The sequence below is a fragment of the Alosa sapidissima genome, chromosome 5 (assembly GCF_018492685.1).
Source record: "Alosa sapidissima isolate fAloSap1 chromosome 5, fAloSap1.pri, whole genome shotgun sequence".
NCBI lineage: Eukaryota > Metazoa > Chordata > Actinopteri > Clupeiformes > Clupeidae > Alosa > Alosa sapidissima.
Window position 1 is genome coordinate 16,281,841 of NC_055961.1, and position 19,527 is coordinate 16,301,367.

Consider the following 19,527-nt stretch of genomic DNA (forward strand, 5'->3'; position numbering starts at 1 on the left):
TATATGCCAAGACCAAATTTTGGTCTTTGCATGGTCTTTGCATTTTTGTGGTGGTGCTGATTTTGCTCAAACTCAATGATTTGTTTAAGCAGGCGATATTATCCGAGTTGTGTCGACAAGGTGAAGTGGAGAAGCTGGCTTCCAGCAGATGGCACTGCTTGTTGTTTTCGGGTCGTGATTTTCCATGAGCGCAATAACTACGTCTTCCGGGGCGGGGTGTGCCATTTGTGCGTTCATTGACCACAACTGTTTTCCAGTTGGAGGCAAACACAGCTGCTGTTGTTTTCCAGTGTAGCCTGAATTCTTTCTGTTAGGCAGTGGGGGTTTCGATATAAACTGCCGTCTCATTTTTAATTTGGAAAGGTAATAACTTCTGTACGTTTCTGTCTATTAGGTCAACTGAGAAATGTTAATGATCATGTATTTTGAAATTGCAACTTAAAAGCTAGCGCTAGAAGGCTGACGTTAACTTTGGTGTGTAACATAGAAAGCTGTCCTTAGCTGTCTGAAACCAGCAAACGAATATGAGTATATATGTATCTTATGTGTAAGTATCACTGTAACACAGGTAACAGGGTGAATTGTTATTGACTTTGTGGCAACACAATGTTAATTATCAAACGTGTATTCAGTTGTCAAAGTATAGAAGCTAAGGGTTGTCTGACTCTTGGTTAGCTTGGATAGCAAGGTGGTGGTCCTCAATGTTAGCTAGTCATCATGTCTACTTAGATGTCTACGGTTATCTAATGCCAGTTAGACTGACGTTGGCACTCTATCTTTGCTATTATTAACGCAGCGGTATGTAAGAACAGCTCTGTAGACATCCTAACGGTGATGACGGTAGCATTAGTCAACTAGTTAATCTGCAGAAGACTGATGCATAGATGTTGTTAACCTATAATGTAGCTATCGCTTTCGTAAGCGATTCCTGGTGTAGGACCAGAGACGTTACGCTAGCTAACATGAACTCTCCCTGCCGGACGAGGCTATAAGGTTAATACTAGTTTTTAATGAGCTTACTGTCTTTCTAGATTTACATATTGCAGCTGTAGCGTTGCCAAATGGAGGGAGATGATTCTGAGTTTCCTCCAGAGTCATCGGAGCATTCTCAGAGAGGGAGTGTGGCTTCCTCTGTCACCCGAGGTCAGTGCATCAGTGCTGTTTTCCTTCTTAAAAGTGTTTTAGAATGCCTCAATACACTTTTCATTTATTTTGATATTCCCTAAATGTATCCAGTGCCATTTCATGAAATAGAGCTTCCCTTGATTTGCCCTTAGTCTATTGGTATGTTTTGGAGACAACTTATTGATTGTCCTTAAATTTTGTCACAAATATTACAATTTCAATAAGAATTTCCAATACACCTACTGTACATTTAAGACATAATATCATGACATTGTCATGTCATTGTCCATGTCCAAAAAATAAATTAAAAAAAACGTTAATTTCTTTCTCTGTCCTCCTTTCTCTGTTTCCCTCTAGCCCAAGATGTGCTTGTCTATTTGGTGACTGATAGTGCTGTGCACTTATGCGTGGATGGTGTTGGCTGTGTGAGCGTGCAGGAAATGGGGCGTAGTGTCCGAGAAGCCCTCAACACCCCAGACTCTGTCCAAGACGCCTTTGCCTTCTGGCTCTGCTCTCCTCTGCTGGGTAAAGCTTGTCCTCAGTGTTTCCCATACATTGACTTATTTGTGGCGGCCCACCACAATATCAACATTGACCACCACAGGTTGTGCTAAATTGTGCTTAAAGCTGGTTAGCATCATAACCACGTTGCGTTAATTTGTTAAAAACTGTTGCATTCAAGTTAATTCGGCAAACCTACCACTACAAATAGAATTCAATTCTGTGGGAAAACACTGGACCTATTAAAGTTATGTGCTTGAAATGATGGCGTTACATTGCGGTCTGGTGCTCCAGGCCGACTGCAGTTATCTCTTCCTGAACAGCTGTATGCCAGCTGACAATATTTATTTGCTGTGTCCCATCATAAAAGCTTACATTGTTTGGCCTTTTGGTTGTTCTGAGGATTAAGTGATATTTTGAGGATTAGAGATATAATAAATGACTTCTCTGTTTGACTTGAGTCTTGTTTTTGATCTGACGGCAAGGGACCACAAGAAGCTTTCAGGGTATAAAAAGCATTCATTATTGTTCAGCACATTGCAAGTTTTGTGACCTTTCTAAAGCCTTGCGGTAGTGTATCTGTATTCTCATACATGTGTAGTGATGATCAGAAAAATTACAAACTAGCCCTCATCAAACTTCAGAATCAGATTCTTTAGATTTGTTGGCATCCTTCTTGATATTCTATAACAACCTTGTCATTCCCTTGACTTTGTTTTGCATTCAGAGTTGCAGTTGAAACCAAAGCATCAGCCTTATAAACTGTGTCGGCAGTGGCAGGACCTGCTTTATCGCTTCACAGAGGCTTCAGATGACGACATTGCTCAAGGTTTGTGGGTGGTGTTTGTGAAAGAGTGTGGTCACTCTTTAATTGTTTAATGTACCGTGCTATGTTGAAGTTACATGAGACATTGTTTTTCACTAACAGATGAGCCTTGTCTGCAATACAGGAGAAATGTTTTCTACCCCAAGTCAAAAGAACTTCAGGTAATCCTGTAAAAATGTTTTTTGTGAACTCTCAATTGTAGCTGACCAAGTGTTTTGATATGCGCAATGTTTTCCAAAACATTAGTTCTAGAGACAGCACTTACATAATCGTCATAGTGCTTATAAACATTCCTCTTCAGTACATTCCTGTTGATGTCTCGCTGCTTTGCTGTTGCGAACTGTCATGAAATGCTCTTTGTCTAAAACTAGATCAAGGACGAGGGGGTGTTGAGGCTTCTCTACGATGAGGCTCGCATGAACATCCTGGAGGGACGGTACCCATGTGACCCGGAGCACTGGTTATCACTAGGTGCATTGACCTGTGCCATAGAGCTCGGCACTGGCCTCGAAGAACAGCAGGTCATCGCAGCCATCAGGTACCCATCTGCAGAAGCCAGCCATTTTGAAACTCAACCAAAAGCGCTTCTCCCTGGAGGACATCTAGTTTTAGTCAGGCATTAGAGTGCTGTCTTAGCATGTTTGATTGGCAGGCAGATTATTCTTACATAACTACTCTAATAATTTTGTGGTTTCGTTTTGGATTTTTATTTGGTTCTCTTGGGCAATTTTGTTGTGATTTTGCAGAATGGTTTTTAACAGCTCCCACGATCTTGCCAACCCTTTAGAGTTTTAAATGAGCTCAAATGTTTATATCATTTTTTGTTTACGCAATCCATGGGCCCTCACTCCCCCTTATGCCATTTGTTGATTTTCATTCAATTCTTTCCAAGTCAGGTCTGTGTCAGCACACAATCACACATTCCCGACATGCCTTTCCCTCCGTCTCTCCTGCCCCAGGGAGAAGAAGCTGTCGTCCTTCCTGCCCAGCCATCTGCTGGTGGGCGGAGGTTTTCTGTCGACCCTGCGGGGAAAGGGGGGTCGGCAGGCCGAGCTGGAGCAGAGTCTCCTGAAGGAGTACAACTCCCTGAGTCCCAACCAGGACCCCACTCATCACCTGAGACAGTACCTCAGCATCTGCCACATACTGCCTTACTACGGGTACGTTCCCGCCCGCATGAACTATTCCAGCCATGTGAGTGTGAATGTGTGTGTTTGTGCTTCGCTTGCTACATTAAAGGGACAAGTTACCTCTTTGAACTTGCCTCTAGTCTGAAATGTTGGTCACATGTCTTGTGTGTTTATCTCAGTGTGTAATTATGGTTTACTTTCTACATGAAAAGAGGAGTGATTTTACCATTTTGGAACTTCTGCAAACATAACCCAGCATTAAAGTTGTGAGGTGTTCAAAGTGTTTTTGTTTTTGTGTTTGTTTTGTAGTTGCGCTTTCTTCTCAGCGGGGATCGATAAGCCAGCCCAGGGAATCCTACACAGAGGAGGACGCAAAGCTGTCACAGTGGGCATCAGTCTGGAGGGCGTTTATGTCATGGATGTCAAAGAGAAGGTACGTACCACCTCATCCACACACTTACCCACTCTCTCCTCCACAGTGTTAGTGGTTCTAAAGAGGATGTGAGCCCTTTCGGTTCTGTTCTTCCTTCGGGTTCCCCTTCTGCTTCTACTTGTTCCTGTTCACATCACAGCGCGCTGCAACTCTCTGAGCTCCTGGTCCTATGTATATTCATAAGGCATGATTAAAGCCTTAAGCAGCTGATTCATTCCGCCCTCTGCTCTCTCTCTGTCTCCCTACCAGCATGTACTCCTGGGCTTGCGTTTTAATGAGCTGTCCTGGGACCACAGCTACCCCGAGGGGGAGGGAGACTCGCACATCCTCTGGCTGGAGTTTGATGGGGAGGAGGCAGGGACTCCTGTCAACAAACTACTGAAGATCTACTCTAAACAGGTAAACTGGCAGTTCCTCATTCACTCCATGGTTAGCTGTCAACCCTCAATAAACTCAGTGGTTCTCGTTCATTAAAAGCATACATGCTAATGATTTGCTCTTAGGCTTTATGCATATTTTTATGAATCTGAATCACTCTTAGTCAACCAGGCTGTTTATAGTCTTTAATTAATGTAGTACATGTCCCTGGTGTCTCTATATTAGGCTATAATTGAAGGCCAGAGATGAACCTTCCTGTCCTGGAGAGCCCTCTCTCTCCTAAACCCGTTGTTGTGTCTCCGCTCCTGTGCACTAGGCGGAGCTGATGAGTGGCCTGATCGAGTTCTGCGTGGAGCTGCGCTCGGCCGGCGAAGCCGCTGCGTCAGGCACGGACGGCGAGGTCGCACCCGCCCAGACACCACCTGCAGGCCAGGAGGGCACCACGGAGCGGGCGCGAGGGAACCGGCGAGGGAAGCTGCGTCGGCAGAGCAGCGTGGTGTGCAGCCGTGTGCACTCGCTCAACACCATCAGCTACGTGGACGACGGTGAGACTGTAATGCAGGGATGAGGAGAGTGGAGGGGTGGAGAGGGAACAGTAACACAGACATAACACATCAGACCACCGTTAGAGTTAGCACTTCTGTTGTCCCAGAGGGGTAGGTTCCAGCACATGACTACGGTTTTCGGTAAGAAGACAATAACATTTTGACCTTGAAACCAAACAGCTGTGGAAAACAAACAGCATGTAGGTTATACTTGGAAGACCCAGTTATTTCGTCACAAGATGGTATTTTAGCTTTATTGTGCAAGCTCCACTTTAAAGAGGCATCTGGATCTGTTCTGGAATTGTGGTTAGCTGTTGGGGGTATGACAAGTATGTTGTTTAGTGAGAAACCTCTTTAGAAAAGCTTCATTCTTCTAGTGAAACAAATCCTTAGATGTTTACCATTTTCTCATTGGTCACTTACCCAGGTTGGTATCTAGTCCACATATTTGGAATTAGTGCTGCACAATTTGGGGAAAATGTCTAATTGCGATAGATTTTGCGACAGATATTGCGATTTCATTTTTCAAAGTCTAGCTTTTGTTAAAGTTGGACCACTTGTTTGGTGAGCATGTCTAGTGCATGAAAAGCACAGCACTCTTGATAGGTGTGCTTCACTGTCTGTCACACAAGAAGGATGACCTGCGTATAAAAATCACAGTGACCAGATTAACCATACAGAGACTTGCGAGCTGCTCGATGAATTGCAGCCTTTGTGAATAGCTAATTGAATTAATTGAAATTACAATCACGATTACAAATTGTTTAATTGTGCAGTCCTACCTGGAATACCCCCCTGTCCAACACCAGGATTTAGCTGTGTTTATTTTCTTTTTGTTTCCCCTTACTTGAGTATTGGTACAGTTTTAGCTTTATTTACGCACACTTACACTTTAGTCTGGTTCCTAATTCTCACCTCCCCATTTCAACCTCAGGTAAAGAAATCAAGCGCCTCAAACCAAAAAGGGCTGCGTCCTTCTTCACGAGGCAGGCCCCACCTCAGGACTATGCGGCGGTGCAGGTGGCGGAGAGTTTGGAACAGGGTTGAACCCCCAGGTGCCTCTACTACTGCCACCACCGACCAAATCAACTGCTGCATGTCGACACCCAAGGGAGAGGAATCCAGAGTTGGAGTGACTAATTTAAACTGGACCAAGTTTGTTTATGTTTTGTGTTTTTTCTTAATGGAGAAAAAGTGGAATACGGTAGGTTAAAATGTTAACTCCTCGTGGTAGGTCGAAAACCACTTCCCTGAAAGGGAACCTTGTATAAAGTAACCATGCCTTATCTAGGTCAGTGAAGCAGGAACAGCCGTATGTCAAGAGGGAAATGAAAATAAACCATAATTTGAACCTAATTGGAAAGACATCATGGTTAAGATGTCAGATTAAATTTTCATGGTCACTTTTCATGGCCACAACAAATGCTCAGCTCATAAGGTATTCGGTAGTTTGTAGAACTTTTTCGGTAAACATTTCTTTCTTCCTTAAATATCTTAAGGCAGTCCTCAAAAGAACAACAATGACCTTGATGGCTGTTCACTGTGAATGTAGTTTTCCATTTTCTTCTCGGCCGAATTATGCAACATTTACAAACAGGGAACTCCAACCGTGACCTCTCTGACCCCCCCTCTGCACCAAAGTTAACTGTGCCTCATGTTCGCGGCTGCTTCCTAACCCTCACACTCAAATCAGGTGACCCTGGACATTAAATCAGGACGAGGACCTTTCTTACATCCTTACAGAAAACAAAAAAAGATGGAGTAGTCAACATTAAACTATCTACCCTGAATGAAATCAAGGCTCCAATACTCCAGTGTCTCTGGCAGTGATATATTTTGGTAATGTATCATGGGCTTTGTGGGGGGAAAAGAACCTCTGTCAAATGTACTGTATTCCTTCCTGTATAGGTGAAATCACAGTGCACAGAACACGGTCAATGCTGTTGCAATCAGAAGGATACAATCTTTATACACTGTTTATCTTTCCTCTACATTCTGAAATATATGGATTGTCATAAAGCCACGCTATCATTTGCCTTTATCTATGCATGATGTTCGGCTGAAGCAAAAGGAACTGTAGACGGTTAATGAGTTAGCATGTATATACACATATAGCATCTTCACCCCATCATCACTTTTCAGACGAGGCTTGAGAAGAACGCGTAAAGGAGTGGGGTACATTGTACTCCTCTGTGGTACCTCTGGACACTGTATAATATATCCAAAACAACAACAATCAACAACAATGTTGGGCCTTGGCTATTCCTGCATGTGCCAACATTTGAATGAGATTTGTGGAACCACATTGCTTTACAAATACGCTTTTTGGATAAACGTCGAGTTTAAAGTGCCTTTTGTGTTTTTAACCAACTGCAGCTGATACCATGAATTTCAGATTAACAGTATAACTGTTTTGTGTTTGTGCATTGTAATACATAATCCCTTTACGGTTTCCGTTCATTCTTCTAGTTTTATATTACTAACACTTTTGACTTAATAGAATTCAATAAACAATGTAATGTGCACTACCGAAGTTCAGTGACTGTAAGGTTTGTAAAAAAAAAAATTATATGCAGCATTCATTTTTTTATTCCTGCTTTGTACTAACAGTCTCACACTTCAATTATCAACCAATAATAATGTATACTATAGATTTTTTATTATAAATGTTTTATTTAAAAAAATGTTGTTTATGTGGTTCTGATGTATTGAACATAAATAAAAAATCATTTATGGCAGATATTTTGATATTCCCATTATGTTTCACTAAACACATTTCAGACATTCATAAAGCAAGGCAATCCTGCCTCCCAAAGTAGTATTCAGTAAACATGTGGTATATATTTTTTCAATAATCAGTGTATGAATGATGTGAAAAGAGCCTATGTTTTCAGGTAACTAGTAGTCAGAAGTATGAGGTAGTAGAAAAGCACACAGCGGAGTAGTCAAGAATCTTTGGGCATAGCCAGAAGAGAGCGATACAGAGAGGAGCTGGCAAAGGCCTTGGAAGAGAATCACCTTTGTTTTAGATCTGTGTTGCTAGCTGCTAGCTATCTTGCCTCATCTTCGCTCAAGAAGATCTGAGCCAGAGATGGACTGAAACATCACTCTTTAGAATATCTCTGCCTTGAGCGGTCCATCTTGGTCCTTGCTGACAGTCTTCGGACTGACCTTGCTGACAGGTCTTCGGACTGTTGGCTCCACCCTCACGTGTCCTTTTGAACCAATGATAGCTGGTCCTCATATGACGAGAAACTAGTAGCCCGGAAAAGCTCCAGTCATCTGATGTTATGAGTTGGCACACTCCGTGTTTCACTTGCCTTTAGTAACGTCATATATATCAAAATAATATAGGTAGATATGGATATCGACCAGGGAACTAGCCCTGCCACAACACCACCTGATTCCGACGCGCAGCGTAAACGCAAAGTGCACGGAATGCTAAAACTCTACTACGGGCTCAATGATGAAGGAAAAGGCTCAGACCAAGCCGAATCGCTGGATCCCTGTGATATTAATGGGCCTCATTTCGATCCAGAGGTCTATCTCAATAAGGTAACGTATTATGTTGGCTGTGCATTGTGATTGTTCTGTAATCTAACGTTAACGCAGTGGCTAGTTTCCTGGTTCACTCTCCCGCCCCTCAGGTTGCGCCACAGTTGTTTTGGTTAAGGCTTGCTAGCCAGTTTTACGCTATTCACCATTCGCGTTTTCCATATGGCTGCTGCCGACACGCTTTGATGTAGCTAAATGTAACCTTGCCTGTTGGTTAGATTAAGAATGTTACACATGGCAGTGTAATAATTTAATTATACCACACATTTTCCTAAACTAACACTACCACACTATCCAGAGTAGGCTACAGTAAGTAGCCTGACATTATAGCATGCTCACCTTGTGACCCTTGTACCTGTTCTCTCCTTTCTCAGCTGAGAAAAGAATGTTCTCTAGGCGAACTGATGGACCAGGAGAGCTGCATGGTGAAGCAGATACGTTCCTTGGACAGTGATATGCAGACGTTGGTGTATGAGAACTACAACAAGTTCATATCAGCAACAGGTCAGTTGGCACTAGTCAATTAGTTCTGCAACCGTCTTGTTGTGCCAGTAACAGATGCTCAAGGTTTCTTTCAGTGTAATGGTATGGCATATTGCCATCTTATTGCTTGTCATGCTTGGTCTCTTCATAGACACTATTAGGAAGATGAAGAATGATTTCAAAAAGATGGAAGATGAGATGGATTGCCTCTCTGCCAATATGTCTGCCATCACCGAGTTCAGTGCAAAGATCAGTGGAACACTGCAGGACCAACATACACAGATCACCAAGCTCTCTGGTAAAGAGGCCCAAGTGACTATGCATGCAACTGCTATATTTTAGCCTTGCCCTTGTTGTAAGCCAGTAAGATGTCCATTGTTTGTTATGCATGCTCCTTCATATAAGTTTGTCCTCTAAATGGCTGCCTCCTGTACTTTATATTTATTTGCACCTTTTGATGTTTAAGGTGTTCACACACTCCTGCGCAAGCTACAGTTCCTCTTCGAGCTCCCTGCCCGGCTGAATAAGTGCCTGGAGCTCCAGGCGTACGCCCAGGCCGTGAGCTCCCACCGCCGTGCCCGCTGCGTGCTTCAGCAGTACAGCCACATGCCCTCTTTTCGTGGGATCCAGGATGACTGCAATGCCATCATGGAGCAGCTGGCTCAACAGCTACGTCAGAAGTTCAGGTAAGTCTGTCATCCAGCATCTACATTTGCAGCAGGGAATTTTGTTCAGAAAAACATGCATGTAGAACAAAAACAGAAAGTAAACTAAAATCGGAGAATCCGTATTCTGTTGGGGTTTTTTTTGGACAGCCCTAAAAAGGGGTATTGGTGATGCAATGAGTTCTCCAATTAGCATAACCCCTTCCTTTAAGAGTTGACTGAACAAGCCCCAGTTAACAGATGCAAATAATCTAAAGGATTGTACATTACTTGGCATTATAAGTAACACTTCCATTGAGAGTAATCATATCAACATATCAAGAATGCCATCCAAAATGTCTCCACTAAAATGTGTGTGGTTCTATGTATGCACAGGGATGGTGGCTCCAATGCAAAGGACTTGTCCGAGTGCGTTGAGCTACTGCTCCAGCTGGACGAGCCTGCAGAGGAACTCTGCGACAAGTTCCTCAGCCATGCCCAGTCCAGACTAGAGTCAGACCTGCAAGGCCTAGAGGCAGAACTACGAGACCCGGTATCGCCCAGTAAACCAGCAACGACAGAGACCTCAGCTGCTCTAAAGAAGGGGGCCTCATCTGCTGCTGGCTCTCCCACTGACGCCTCCATGCATTCAGGCAACCCATTCCTCTCCGGGGCCTCCAAAACGGACATCCTGGAGTTCATCGACCGGGGCTGCAACGAGTTCGTCAGCAACCTCTGCCTGGTCATCGCCTCGTACCAGGAGCTTTTCATCAACCGTCCGCAGGAGGGCGAGCTGGCCTCGAAGAACATTCCGGAGATGGCCAGAGGCAAGCTCCACGCCTTCGTGGACGCCCTGGCAGTCCGTTACTTCTCCCTTGTGGAGCGGCGGATCCAGGAGGAGAAGGGGGTCGGGGACAACTCCCTGCTGGTGCGCGCCCTCGACCGCTTCCACCGTCGCCTGCAGGCCGTGACCAAGCTGCTCCCGGGGTCGTCCGTACCAAGCCAGGGGACAGAGATTGTGGTGCAGGCGGCCCGAGAGCGGATCAAGCAGTACCTGTCGGCCCTGCAGAGCTTCTACCTGGACAGCCTGACCGACGTGAGGCAGGCCCTGGCTGCACCTCGCCTCTCGATGGGTGGGGGCACGGGTGGAGGGGGCCTCTTGGGGGGAGGAACCAGTGGAAAAGATGCACCTCCTAACCTACCCGAACTGCTGGCCTCATTTTCAGCCTCCATCTTGAATCAGATTAAATCAGTGTTGGCCTCTGTGCATCTCTTCACAGCGAAGGATATCACCTTCTCCAACAAGCCTTACTTCAAGGTGAATACATACTAATAGCAATGTTATATATTAATGGTATAATGTTTCAGTTACAGCAGATTAAAGAAACACTATGTATTTTTTTTTCCCCCCTCAAAATAATAGTCTTAGACTTAGACTTATATATTGATGGCACCCTGACTCATAATAGGGAGAATGGTGTCTGTCTGGGACTGTGCACGGACCACCTGGTATTGGACTATGTAAACTTGGTATATCGTGCAGGAACATGATGCTTTTTGTCACTTTTCAATGCACTAGGTACCTCTTTAGGCCAAAGTACAGGTTCCATGAAAGTCATTTGCACTGCCCTGCATGTTGGACAATTACTCTAAAGGTCTACCCAGCACATTGAAAACTGACTCCAAGGGAGTAAATACTAATTGAATAAATACCAGTTAATATCTAAATGTCTCTTTTTTTTTTTTTTTTATCTGTTTTTGTGTGTATTTCTCATTGCTTATCAGGGAGAGTTCTGCAGTCAGGGAGTGCGGGAGAGCCTGGTGGTGAGCTTCATTAAGTTTATCTGCCAGTCGTCTCGTCAGTTCTGTGAGAGCACCGGGGACCGGGGTGGGTCCACTCCTCCTGCCCTCCTCCTGCTGCTCTCGCGCCTGTGTCTGGACTACGAGACGTCCACCATCTCTTACATACTCACCCTCACAGATGAACAGTTCCTGGTGCAGGTAAGAATATGGCAGTTTTCTTTCCTTGGGAGATGGTCTCCCTCAGAGTTGTTTTATGTCCATCTGATGATTAAACACCAATGTATTATATTTCTTATGGTGTATTTAGATGTGTAGTCAGTTATGTAATGTTATCTTCTGTGAACTGTTCCTGCTCCCCCTCAGCACCACTCTCCAGTTACTGCTGTTACTGCCCTGTGTGCCGAAGCCAGAGAGGCCGCACAGAAGCTGCTCAATCACTACGTAAAGGTACGTACGGTGCACAGCCTAGTACTCAGCAATACACACAGCAGAGACGAAAATAGACCCATCTTTTTTTGTTCTTTTTTGTTCATCGTTTTCAACATGGGTCTGCAGTGTGTCATGTTATTCAGCACGTCTGCTGCGTGTCATGATTCCATTACCACTTCGAGCGCGCATTAGCTTCTGGTACCCAAATGATGTGTCGTCCATTATCTCTTACATAATCAACACAATAAGTCAAATGTATTCAGGTTGCATGAATTGTTTGTTTTCATAGTACAATACATTGTTTGTTTCATAATACAATGATATGTTCTGTTATTCATCAGGTCCAGGGATTGATCATCTCTCAGATGTTACGGAAAAGTGTGGAGACCAGAGACTGGGTGAACACTATTGAGCCACGGAATGTGCGAGCAGTGATGAAGAGAGTTGTGGAGGACACCACGTCCATAGATGTCCAGGTAGTTAACCCTTTATTGAGTTTCATGATTGTAAGGCAACATTATTGGTTACTATTCCTGGTTGTTTAAATAGTTCTCAGTAAAAATTTCAAGTTTTTTGCCTGAAATTGCACTGTGCCTATTTATAAGGGCATTGTTCCCACCTCTTTTGGGGTCAACCATCAAGTGCTGGACCTCTATAGAAAGCTGAGAACCTGTAGCTTTCGTAGGAAGCAGTCAAGATAACTGTGTGATGTACTGACAAAGAGCTACAGAGGCTAGAATATAGTTTTTTCTTTCTGCCGGATTACAAGCATCTCTGAACTGACCACATTTCAGCCCTCTAGGTCACTTGATATCCCTTAGAAACACAACTGAGCCCTAGCACCAGGTCTTGTGAAGCTGTGTGCAAAAGTTGATCAATATAGAATGAAAATATGAGTGCTTTAGACTATTATTTGCCAAGGTATGCCCATGCGTTTTGTAAAATGCCTATGGATTCTCCCCATAGGACTTTTTGTTATCCAAAATGCATACTGACAATCAAATGCTTACTGCATATGAACCCCTTTGTGTAGAAGCATAATCCTGGTCTCAAATGAAAGGTAACACTTTGAGGTTTCTTGTGGACTATTTAGATTGTATGTCAGGTGTTCTGATATAGACTGACTACACAAAATATGGAATAATTACAAAAAAGTCTCTATTTTTGCATTTACTTTGTTGGTTCAATGAGTGTGTATAAGATAGACTATACATCTGTACAACTAATATTGGCTAATACAACATGAAGATTCATATGAGGCATCTACTTATTGTGCTGCAGCTACACTGCAGCCAGAAGTCAGGGTATCACCAAAAGCGGAGGAGGGGGAGGGGGGCATTTTGGATCAAATTTAATTGAGACATAATAAAATGAATCTGAGAATGTAAAGCACTATACAGATTGTACATGAAAAAAGTTGTAATTTTTGGATTCCCAAGAGCCAAAGCTTTGAAATGGTGTATAACATTACTATGCTACATAGCAATATGGTGCATACAATTGATTTAGAATGTTGGGGGGAGGTGGGGGAGGGGGGTAACCGTCCCGCCGGCAGGACACTGAAATTTATTTGGTTAAACTATGAAATACATTCAAATGACATTGACGATATGACAAATGATGTGTGTGTGTGTGAGACAAAACAAAATCAAATCTAAATCAAACCGTCTGGTGCTTGACAAAGCCTGAGACAAATTATCATTTGTCCTGGTTTGGCTACAGGTGGTCAGCTGGGGAAAGTTGATTTGTGTTGAGTTGACTAGCCAGCTAAAGACCTATGCTAGCCTGTTCATGTTTTGTTTGCCTGATTTAGTGTATGATGATTCATATTTTCATTCTTTGTAGGTGGGCCTTTTGTATGAGGAAGGGGTGAGAAAAGCCCACAGTAGTGATTCAAGTAAGAGGACCTTCTCTGTCTATAGCAGTTCACGACAGCAAGTGCGTTATGCGCCCAGTTACACACCAAGGTAATTTCTGCCAATCTGTACTTCATTATTTAACACTAATTATTTACTATATACTACTTTATATCTACTGCTAATATTATTCCCACTGCCAGAAATACTCTGGCTCAAACACCTAAGTTTTAGGATCATAGTGATGATTGTAGTTGCTGTTTAGAGCTGTCTGCTGACATAGTGCTTATGTTTTAGTGCTCCTATGGACACAAACCTCCTGAGTAACATCCACAAGCTTTTCTCTGAGAGGATCGACATCTTCAGTCCAGTAGAGTTCAATAAGGTAAAAAAAATATGCCATTATGCTGGACACATGATTGTGTTATAACACACTGACTCGTTTATGTGAACTAACATTTTAACCAGACCAAGTTGAAGATCTTAAAGAACACTGCATGCATATATACATTTCCTATAACTACCTCAATCAGATATTACATCTGGATTAGCTCTGGCACCTGCCATTGTTGTGTTGTGTTGTGTTGTGTTGTGTTGTGTTGTGTTGTGTTGTGTTGTGCTGGTGTTGTCTTATTGACCTGTAATAAAGAGAATTTAACCTGCACAGATCTACTTACCCTTTTCAAATTGGTGTGTTTTGGCTTTCAAGACTCATTTATTGTTACATCTCAGTAGAGAATAAAAATCTTGGCTTTCGGCTTCTCTTGCAGCAATACATAATAAGTGTATTATATGCAAGAGGTCATGTTGGTAGTGTTGTGCTGATGTTGTAGCAACTACGTCTGTGTGTGTGTGTGTGTGTGTGTGTGTGTGTGTGTGTGTGTGTGTGTGTGTGTGTGTGTGTGTGTGTGTGTGTGTGTGTGTGTGTGTGTGTGTGTGTGTGTTGACAGACAGAAACATAACAGGTCTCATTGTCCATTGTCATTTGTAGTGTTGTAGCCCCCCTATACATTGATTTAAGTTGTTGTTGATGGTAGAATTCACCTTTCGAATTGTACTTTCAAGAATATTATAGTAACGTTATAGGAACATTTCCCCTTGTTTGTTCTCCCCTCCTCCAGGTCTCCGTGCTGACTGGGATTATTAAGATTAGTCTGAAGACGTTCCTAGAATGTGTTCGCCTGCGTACCTTCGGCCGCTATGGCCTGCAGCAGATCCAGGTGGACTGCCACTACCTGCAGATGTATCTCTGGCGCTTTGTGTCGGATGAGAACCTGGTGCACTTTCTATTGGATGAGATTGTCGGTAGTGCTGCCCATCGCTGTCTAGACCCTGCACCTATGGAGCAGAGTGTCATTGAGGTCATCTGTGAGAGAGGTTAAAAAGGACCCTACGTACGTTACCAGCTACTTCAGAAACTCTAAATCCACCCTTGCTGGTCTCCTGAACCTATGAATGAACTTTATGAATGGTCACTTCAGTTGTCACTGAGGTTGAAGTACAGGCAGTAATATATTGATTCATATTAATCTGTTACACAAGTGAATTTGTTTTATGGAATGTATGTGAATGTTGCCTATTAAACTCAATTAGTCTCTCAGCTGTCATGTCACTCACCAGTCACCGTATCATGGACCAGGCAGCCAAGGACATCTAACATCTAATATTTCAACTATTTAGCGTAAGCTAAAAGTAGCATGGTAGCGTATAGCGAAGCGATCGGTTGCATGGTGGAAAATTCTATTAAGGTAGATAGTGAAGTATAATTGAAAAAAAGATTGGAAAATGTCAGTGAACTGTTTCGTTGGTACTTTATGGTATCTCGGAGGACCTCTGAAAGTGAAAAGTGAAGGTCATCCTCAGGAAGGAAAGACACTTGTTGGATACTCTGACTCAGTAGCTATGTTGGTGTGCAGGGTCTTTTTCCTCACAAATCCCATGACAATTGGACTACTGTCCATATAGGCATAGTCTTAGAAGGACTTTATTGGGGCCAAACTTTTTCTGAAGGTTATTGTAGGCAAGCTTAAAAACGACATTTTGCGAGTTGAATGTTCGATAAAGCCATAATACTAGAGAAGACCTGAGTTTTGAGTGATGGAGACAGAAGCAGTTGAGGGTTATTTTCAAGGTTCCTTGAGTGGTTCTAGTCTGTGACACCTGAATATGGCCTGTGAGGTTGACCTCAAGATAGATACAGTGCTTATAAAAGTATTCACCCCCCTTGGATATTTCCACTTTTACTGCTTTTATAAATGGAATCTTGATCAATTTAATTTTTTTACAATCATTTACAAACATAATTTTAACATAATCCAAAATGATGCCAATCCAAAAAGCAGCCTGTGCATCACAGTCCCGCCCCTCCTCCGAGAGAGCTTAGTTTCCGGAAGTAAATTTCCCATTAATTTCTCCCATTGACTTTTGGAAAAATCCGTATCTAAAGAGTTTTAAAGCATGTCTTAGGCTAATCAGCTACGGCGTAACTCATAAGCGTACAACATATCATTTCGACTGGTTGCAGTTCATTCTGTGGTTCCACATGAGGGCGCTCGTCCACGAGTGCAGAATGCATGGAGGTCTATGGAGCTGTACCCCTCAAAATCCACTTTTCTCTGGATATAATTTTTTTTCAAGTAATTTAGATATTGTATTCGAAAGGGGAGGCAAAGAAAATACACTTGGTGGAGTATTATATTTTTTAAAGTCACTTAATTGTTCTAAAAAGCCTTTCAAACGTGTCAATGACGTCACTCATTAGCACAATGCTAGTGTGTTATGGGCAACAACGACCCAAACTGTAAGAAATCAAAAGGACATAAGTACTCGTTCATTCAACTTTTGACCTATAACCCATGTTGAAGTTATATAAACTACAATCAAATCTGAGATTTGTCAACGACAATCAGGTGAAAGAGACAAATTTAGCCGTCTAGCTCCATTGACTCCCATTCATTCTGCACTCATGGCGATCGCCCCCAGTGGAAATCTGGTGGAACTGCAACCAAAATTCGGTACAATGGGACTTAATACGGAGTGGCCAGGCTGTCTGTAGACGGGCGCCTGTTTCGAGTCTACCATGCGCAGTTAAGTTTTTATGGCTTATACCCGAATTGTTAATGGAGAAATTGCATTGAATTCTTACTTCCGGAAACTCCTGTGGGTGGGACTGTGATGCTCTATATGAGCATACACAATCGCTTAGTACAGCCGTAGCTGGTTTTGAGTCTACCATGTGCAGTTAAGCTTTTATGGCTTATGAGAAATTGCATTGAATTCTTACTTCCGGAAACTCCTGTGGGCGGGACTGTGATGCTCTATGTGAAACTCCCTACTGAAATGTGCATGTTGAAAACACTCCATCCTTCTACAGCCAAGCAGTCTTTACAACTGAAATTAGTTTGTGCTTCACTTTCAGTGACATTGCTGGTATACATTTCTTCATGATACACAGTTTGAGGCTACCAATTAGATTTTAAAAAAATACAGCTGAAGTGAAGCTGGAGTTTAGCTCATTAAATTCAGTGATGGGATGAAATCAAAGCGTGCCAAACATGAACATGCATTCTTAACATGTATTTTCCGTGTTAGAAAGTCATGGCTGATTTATTGACAGAGAGAATAGGCGTGTTCGACTTGAGGCAGATCTGTGCAGATCTGACTTGATGTGATGCATGCTGGGTTGAACACATAGGTTGAACACAATAGGCGTGTTCGACTTGAGGCAGATCTGTGCAGATCTGACTTGATGTGATGCATGCTGGGTTGAACACAATGCATACTGGGATGGACGCAATGCTTGCTGGTTAGAAATTCTGTCCGACTTCTGTCAGCCGGGGAGGGACTTACCACCGTGACACCATGTCACATGACCTTAAAATATCGCGGGAGTCGTCTTAGCCTGCAGTCAGATCTTGCAGTTGCCTTCCACGAGCTGCACGAGCTAAAACACGCCCTCATGACGTCAGTTCAAAGACGTGATAGGGCCATTTGGGAGGAATGTCCTCATGACGATTATGACGAGAGTCTCATGCTGCTTCCTTATGTTGGAATATGCGAAAATAAACAGAAATCGAAGGGATACCTTCTTATACGTGATTTCTGCAACAATGGTAGGCTAGCCTACTGAAAACGTTTGGATATTCTGTTATTTTCTGCTGTTGGCTAAATAGATAGACACACATATAGGGGAAACACTTGATATTGAATTTATGTGCTACAATGCAGGCCTGTTAACTGTATGACAACAGTGGTTTATTTAAACTACATCATAAGAATTTATTTCGTCAGTCATTATGCTCATTTTAATGAGTAAGAATGAAAGTTCTGCTGTGTTTATTGCAAACAACATTCCGCGATATCTCCCGCGATGTCTCCCGCGAGTCACGTCAGGCAGACTGTAGCCTGTCTGTCCGGGATGAGCTGCCCTCTGTTGTAGCTCTTTTGTCGGTTAAAGTTTTTTTTTTTGCAGAATCTTGTAGACCAGGGGTATCTCTTTAAGATTTAGGAGGGTGCCCAGTGATATCCCTTGGGCAATTTTGTATATTAACCCTTTCTTGTTCAATGTATTGAATACAAGGTAAGACACTATAGGTGAATAGGGTAAAAAAAATAACTAACAGATATCACTATGAAACTTCCCCAGTTGATTACTTACATTAATATGAAAAAAAAAATGTATTACAAGTTATCTGAAATGTAATGTTTGAATATGCAAATTAGGCACAATCTAATTAAATATGTGCTGATTTGCATAAAGTTTAAAAATAAAAAATCTGAACATTAGATGAAGCCGGGTTCAAAATTACTTTTTCATTGTGTTTACATATTAGATGAAAAGTCTTTTACACAGGAAATTTGTATTACACGTTTTCTGTAATTTAATGTTTAAATATGAAAAAGCCCAATGTGCCAAAATCATGAAATAGGATATACCTCTTATTTCAAGATGAGTAGGCATACTCATATTAAATGCAAATTTTACTAACCCTTTACTAAGTGAATTAATGAATTTCTATATTTCAGATAATGCCAGTCAGGGAGCCATGGGGTCAGACCTGTTTTTGTGGGTTATTGATTTATTCATTTTTGCTTAGACTTGTTGACTTGGGGTGGCTCTTTAATATTTAGGAGGGTGCCCAGTGTGATATCCCTTGGGCAATGTCCTACATTAACCATTAAAGCCATATGTGCCGAAATCATGAAGAAAAAAAAAAATAGGAAAAGCAAATAATCAACTCAAATAGAATGTACTAAAATACAGTTTGCAGTGTGATAGTTATTCAGACAATACTTCATGCATTCAAATTGGGAAAATGTAACCCTTTTCTATGTCAAATAATGAATTTATAATTTCAGATATTGCCTGTAATATTCTGAATATGTACACTTTTCCTAGTATTAGTTCTGATAATTGTCCAGTTCTGGCTCATCCTACCCTAAAACATGCAGAGAATATTGTGCAAGGCACCATTAACCTGGCAACTGCATCTGTTAGAGCTACAAGGATTTTCACTCTTGCAGCCACATCTGATCATCTCCAAAATGTAGTTTGGTGCAAGTTTGACATTTTCTGGTAGACTGGTTGGGCTTAGTAACGAATCAATGAATCTTTCTTCAAATGGCAGTTGAATTTCCAACTGAAGTATTCCTTCGCTTCAGGCTCCATATACTTCAATAGCCTACTTAAAAATGAATATTCTCTTTTTGAATGACGAGTTTAGGCTCTGAGCATAGACTACTACTGCAATAAAGAATAAAAATAAATGTATATTTTATACATAGGATTAGAACAGTAGAACAGACACCCTGTAGAAATC

The 19,527-nt window shown here is 42.3% G+C and overlaps 2 protein-coding genes across 3 annotated transcripts; both read left to right on the top strand.

Annotated features, from left to right (window-relative positions):
• Positions 1-88: 88 nt before the first annotated feature.
• On the top strand, positions 89-7,676 carry frmd8 (FERM domain containing 8). Of its 2 annotated transcripts, none has more exons than XM_042093590.1 (11): positions 89-363; positions 1,047-1,143; positions 1,483-1,650; positions 2,354-2,455; positions 2,555-2,613; positions 2,824-2,990; positions 3,412-3,612; positions 3,892-4,015; positions 4,265-4,414; positions 4,710-4,938; positions 5,873-7,676. In XM_042093590.1, the coding sequence occupies exons 2-11, from the start codon at positions 1,062-1,064 to the stop codon at positions 5,983-5,985; spliced, it is 1,395 nt and encodes a 464-aa protein (XP_041949524.1). In that variant the 5' UTR covers positions 89-363; positions 1,047-1,061; the 3' UTR covers positions 5,986-7,676. The 2 variants fall into 2 exon arrangements, with proteins under 2 accessions (XP_041949524.1, XP_041949523.1); XM_042093589.1 differs by having other exon boundaries at positions 90-363; positions 1,032-1,143.
• A 464-nt stretch (positions 7,677-8,140) lies between these two features.
• vps51 (VPS51 subunit of GARP complex) lies at positions 8,141-15,308 on the top strand. Its single transcript, XM_042093571.1, has 11 exons — positions 8,141-8,493; positions 8,868-8,997; positions 9,128-9,274; positions 9,443-9,662; positions 10,017-10,938; positions 11,406-11,621; positions 11,787-11,870; positions 12,194-12,328; positions 13,698-13,819; positions 14,006-14,093; positions 14,830-15,308. Exons 1-11 carry the CDS (start codon positions 8,299-8,301, stop codon positions 15,088-15,090), a joined length of 2,520 nt encoding a protein of 839 aa, XP_041949505.1. The 5' UTR covers positions 8,141-8,298; the 3' UTR covers positions 15,091-15,308.
• Positions 15,309-19,527: the final 4,219 nt, after the last annotated feature.

Bases quoted from the DNA above. Each gene is read 5' to 3' on its own strand.
- frmd8 (XM_042093590.1), top strand. From the start codon at position 1,062: ATGGAGGGAGATGATTCTGAGTTTCCTCCAGAGTCATCGGAGCATTCT. The intron at 4,415-4,709 runs GTAAACTGGCAG...CCTGTGCACTAG, and splicing joins TGAAGATCTACTCTAAACAG to GCGGAGCTGATGAGTGGCCT. The intron at 4,939-5,872 runs GTGAGACTGTAA...TTTCAACCTCAG, and splicing joins CATCAGCTACGTGGACGACG to GTAAAGAAATCAAGCGCCTC.
- vps51 (XM_042093571.1), top strand. From the start codon at position 8,299: ATGGATATCGACCAGGGAACTAGCCCTGCCACAACACCACCTGATTCC. The intron at 8,998-9,127 runs GTCAGTTGGCAC...GTCTCTTCATAG, and splicing joins CAAGTTCATATCAGCAACAG to ACACTATTAGGAAGATGAAG. The intron at 14,094-14,829 runs GTAAAAAAAATA...CCCCTCCTCCAG, and splicing joins GTCCAGTAGAGTTCAATAAG to GTCTCCGTGCTGACTGGGAT.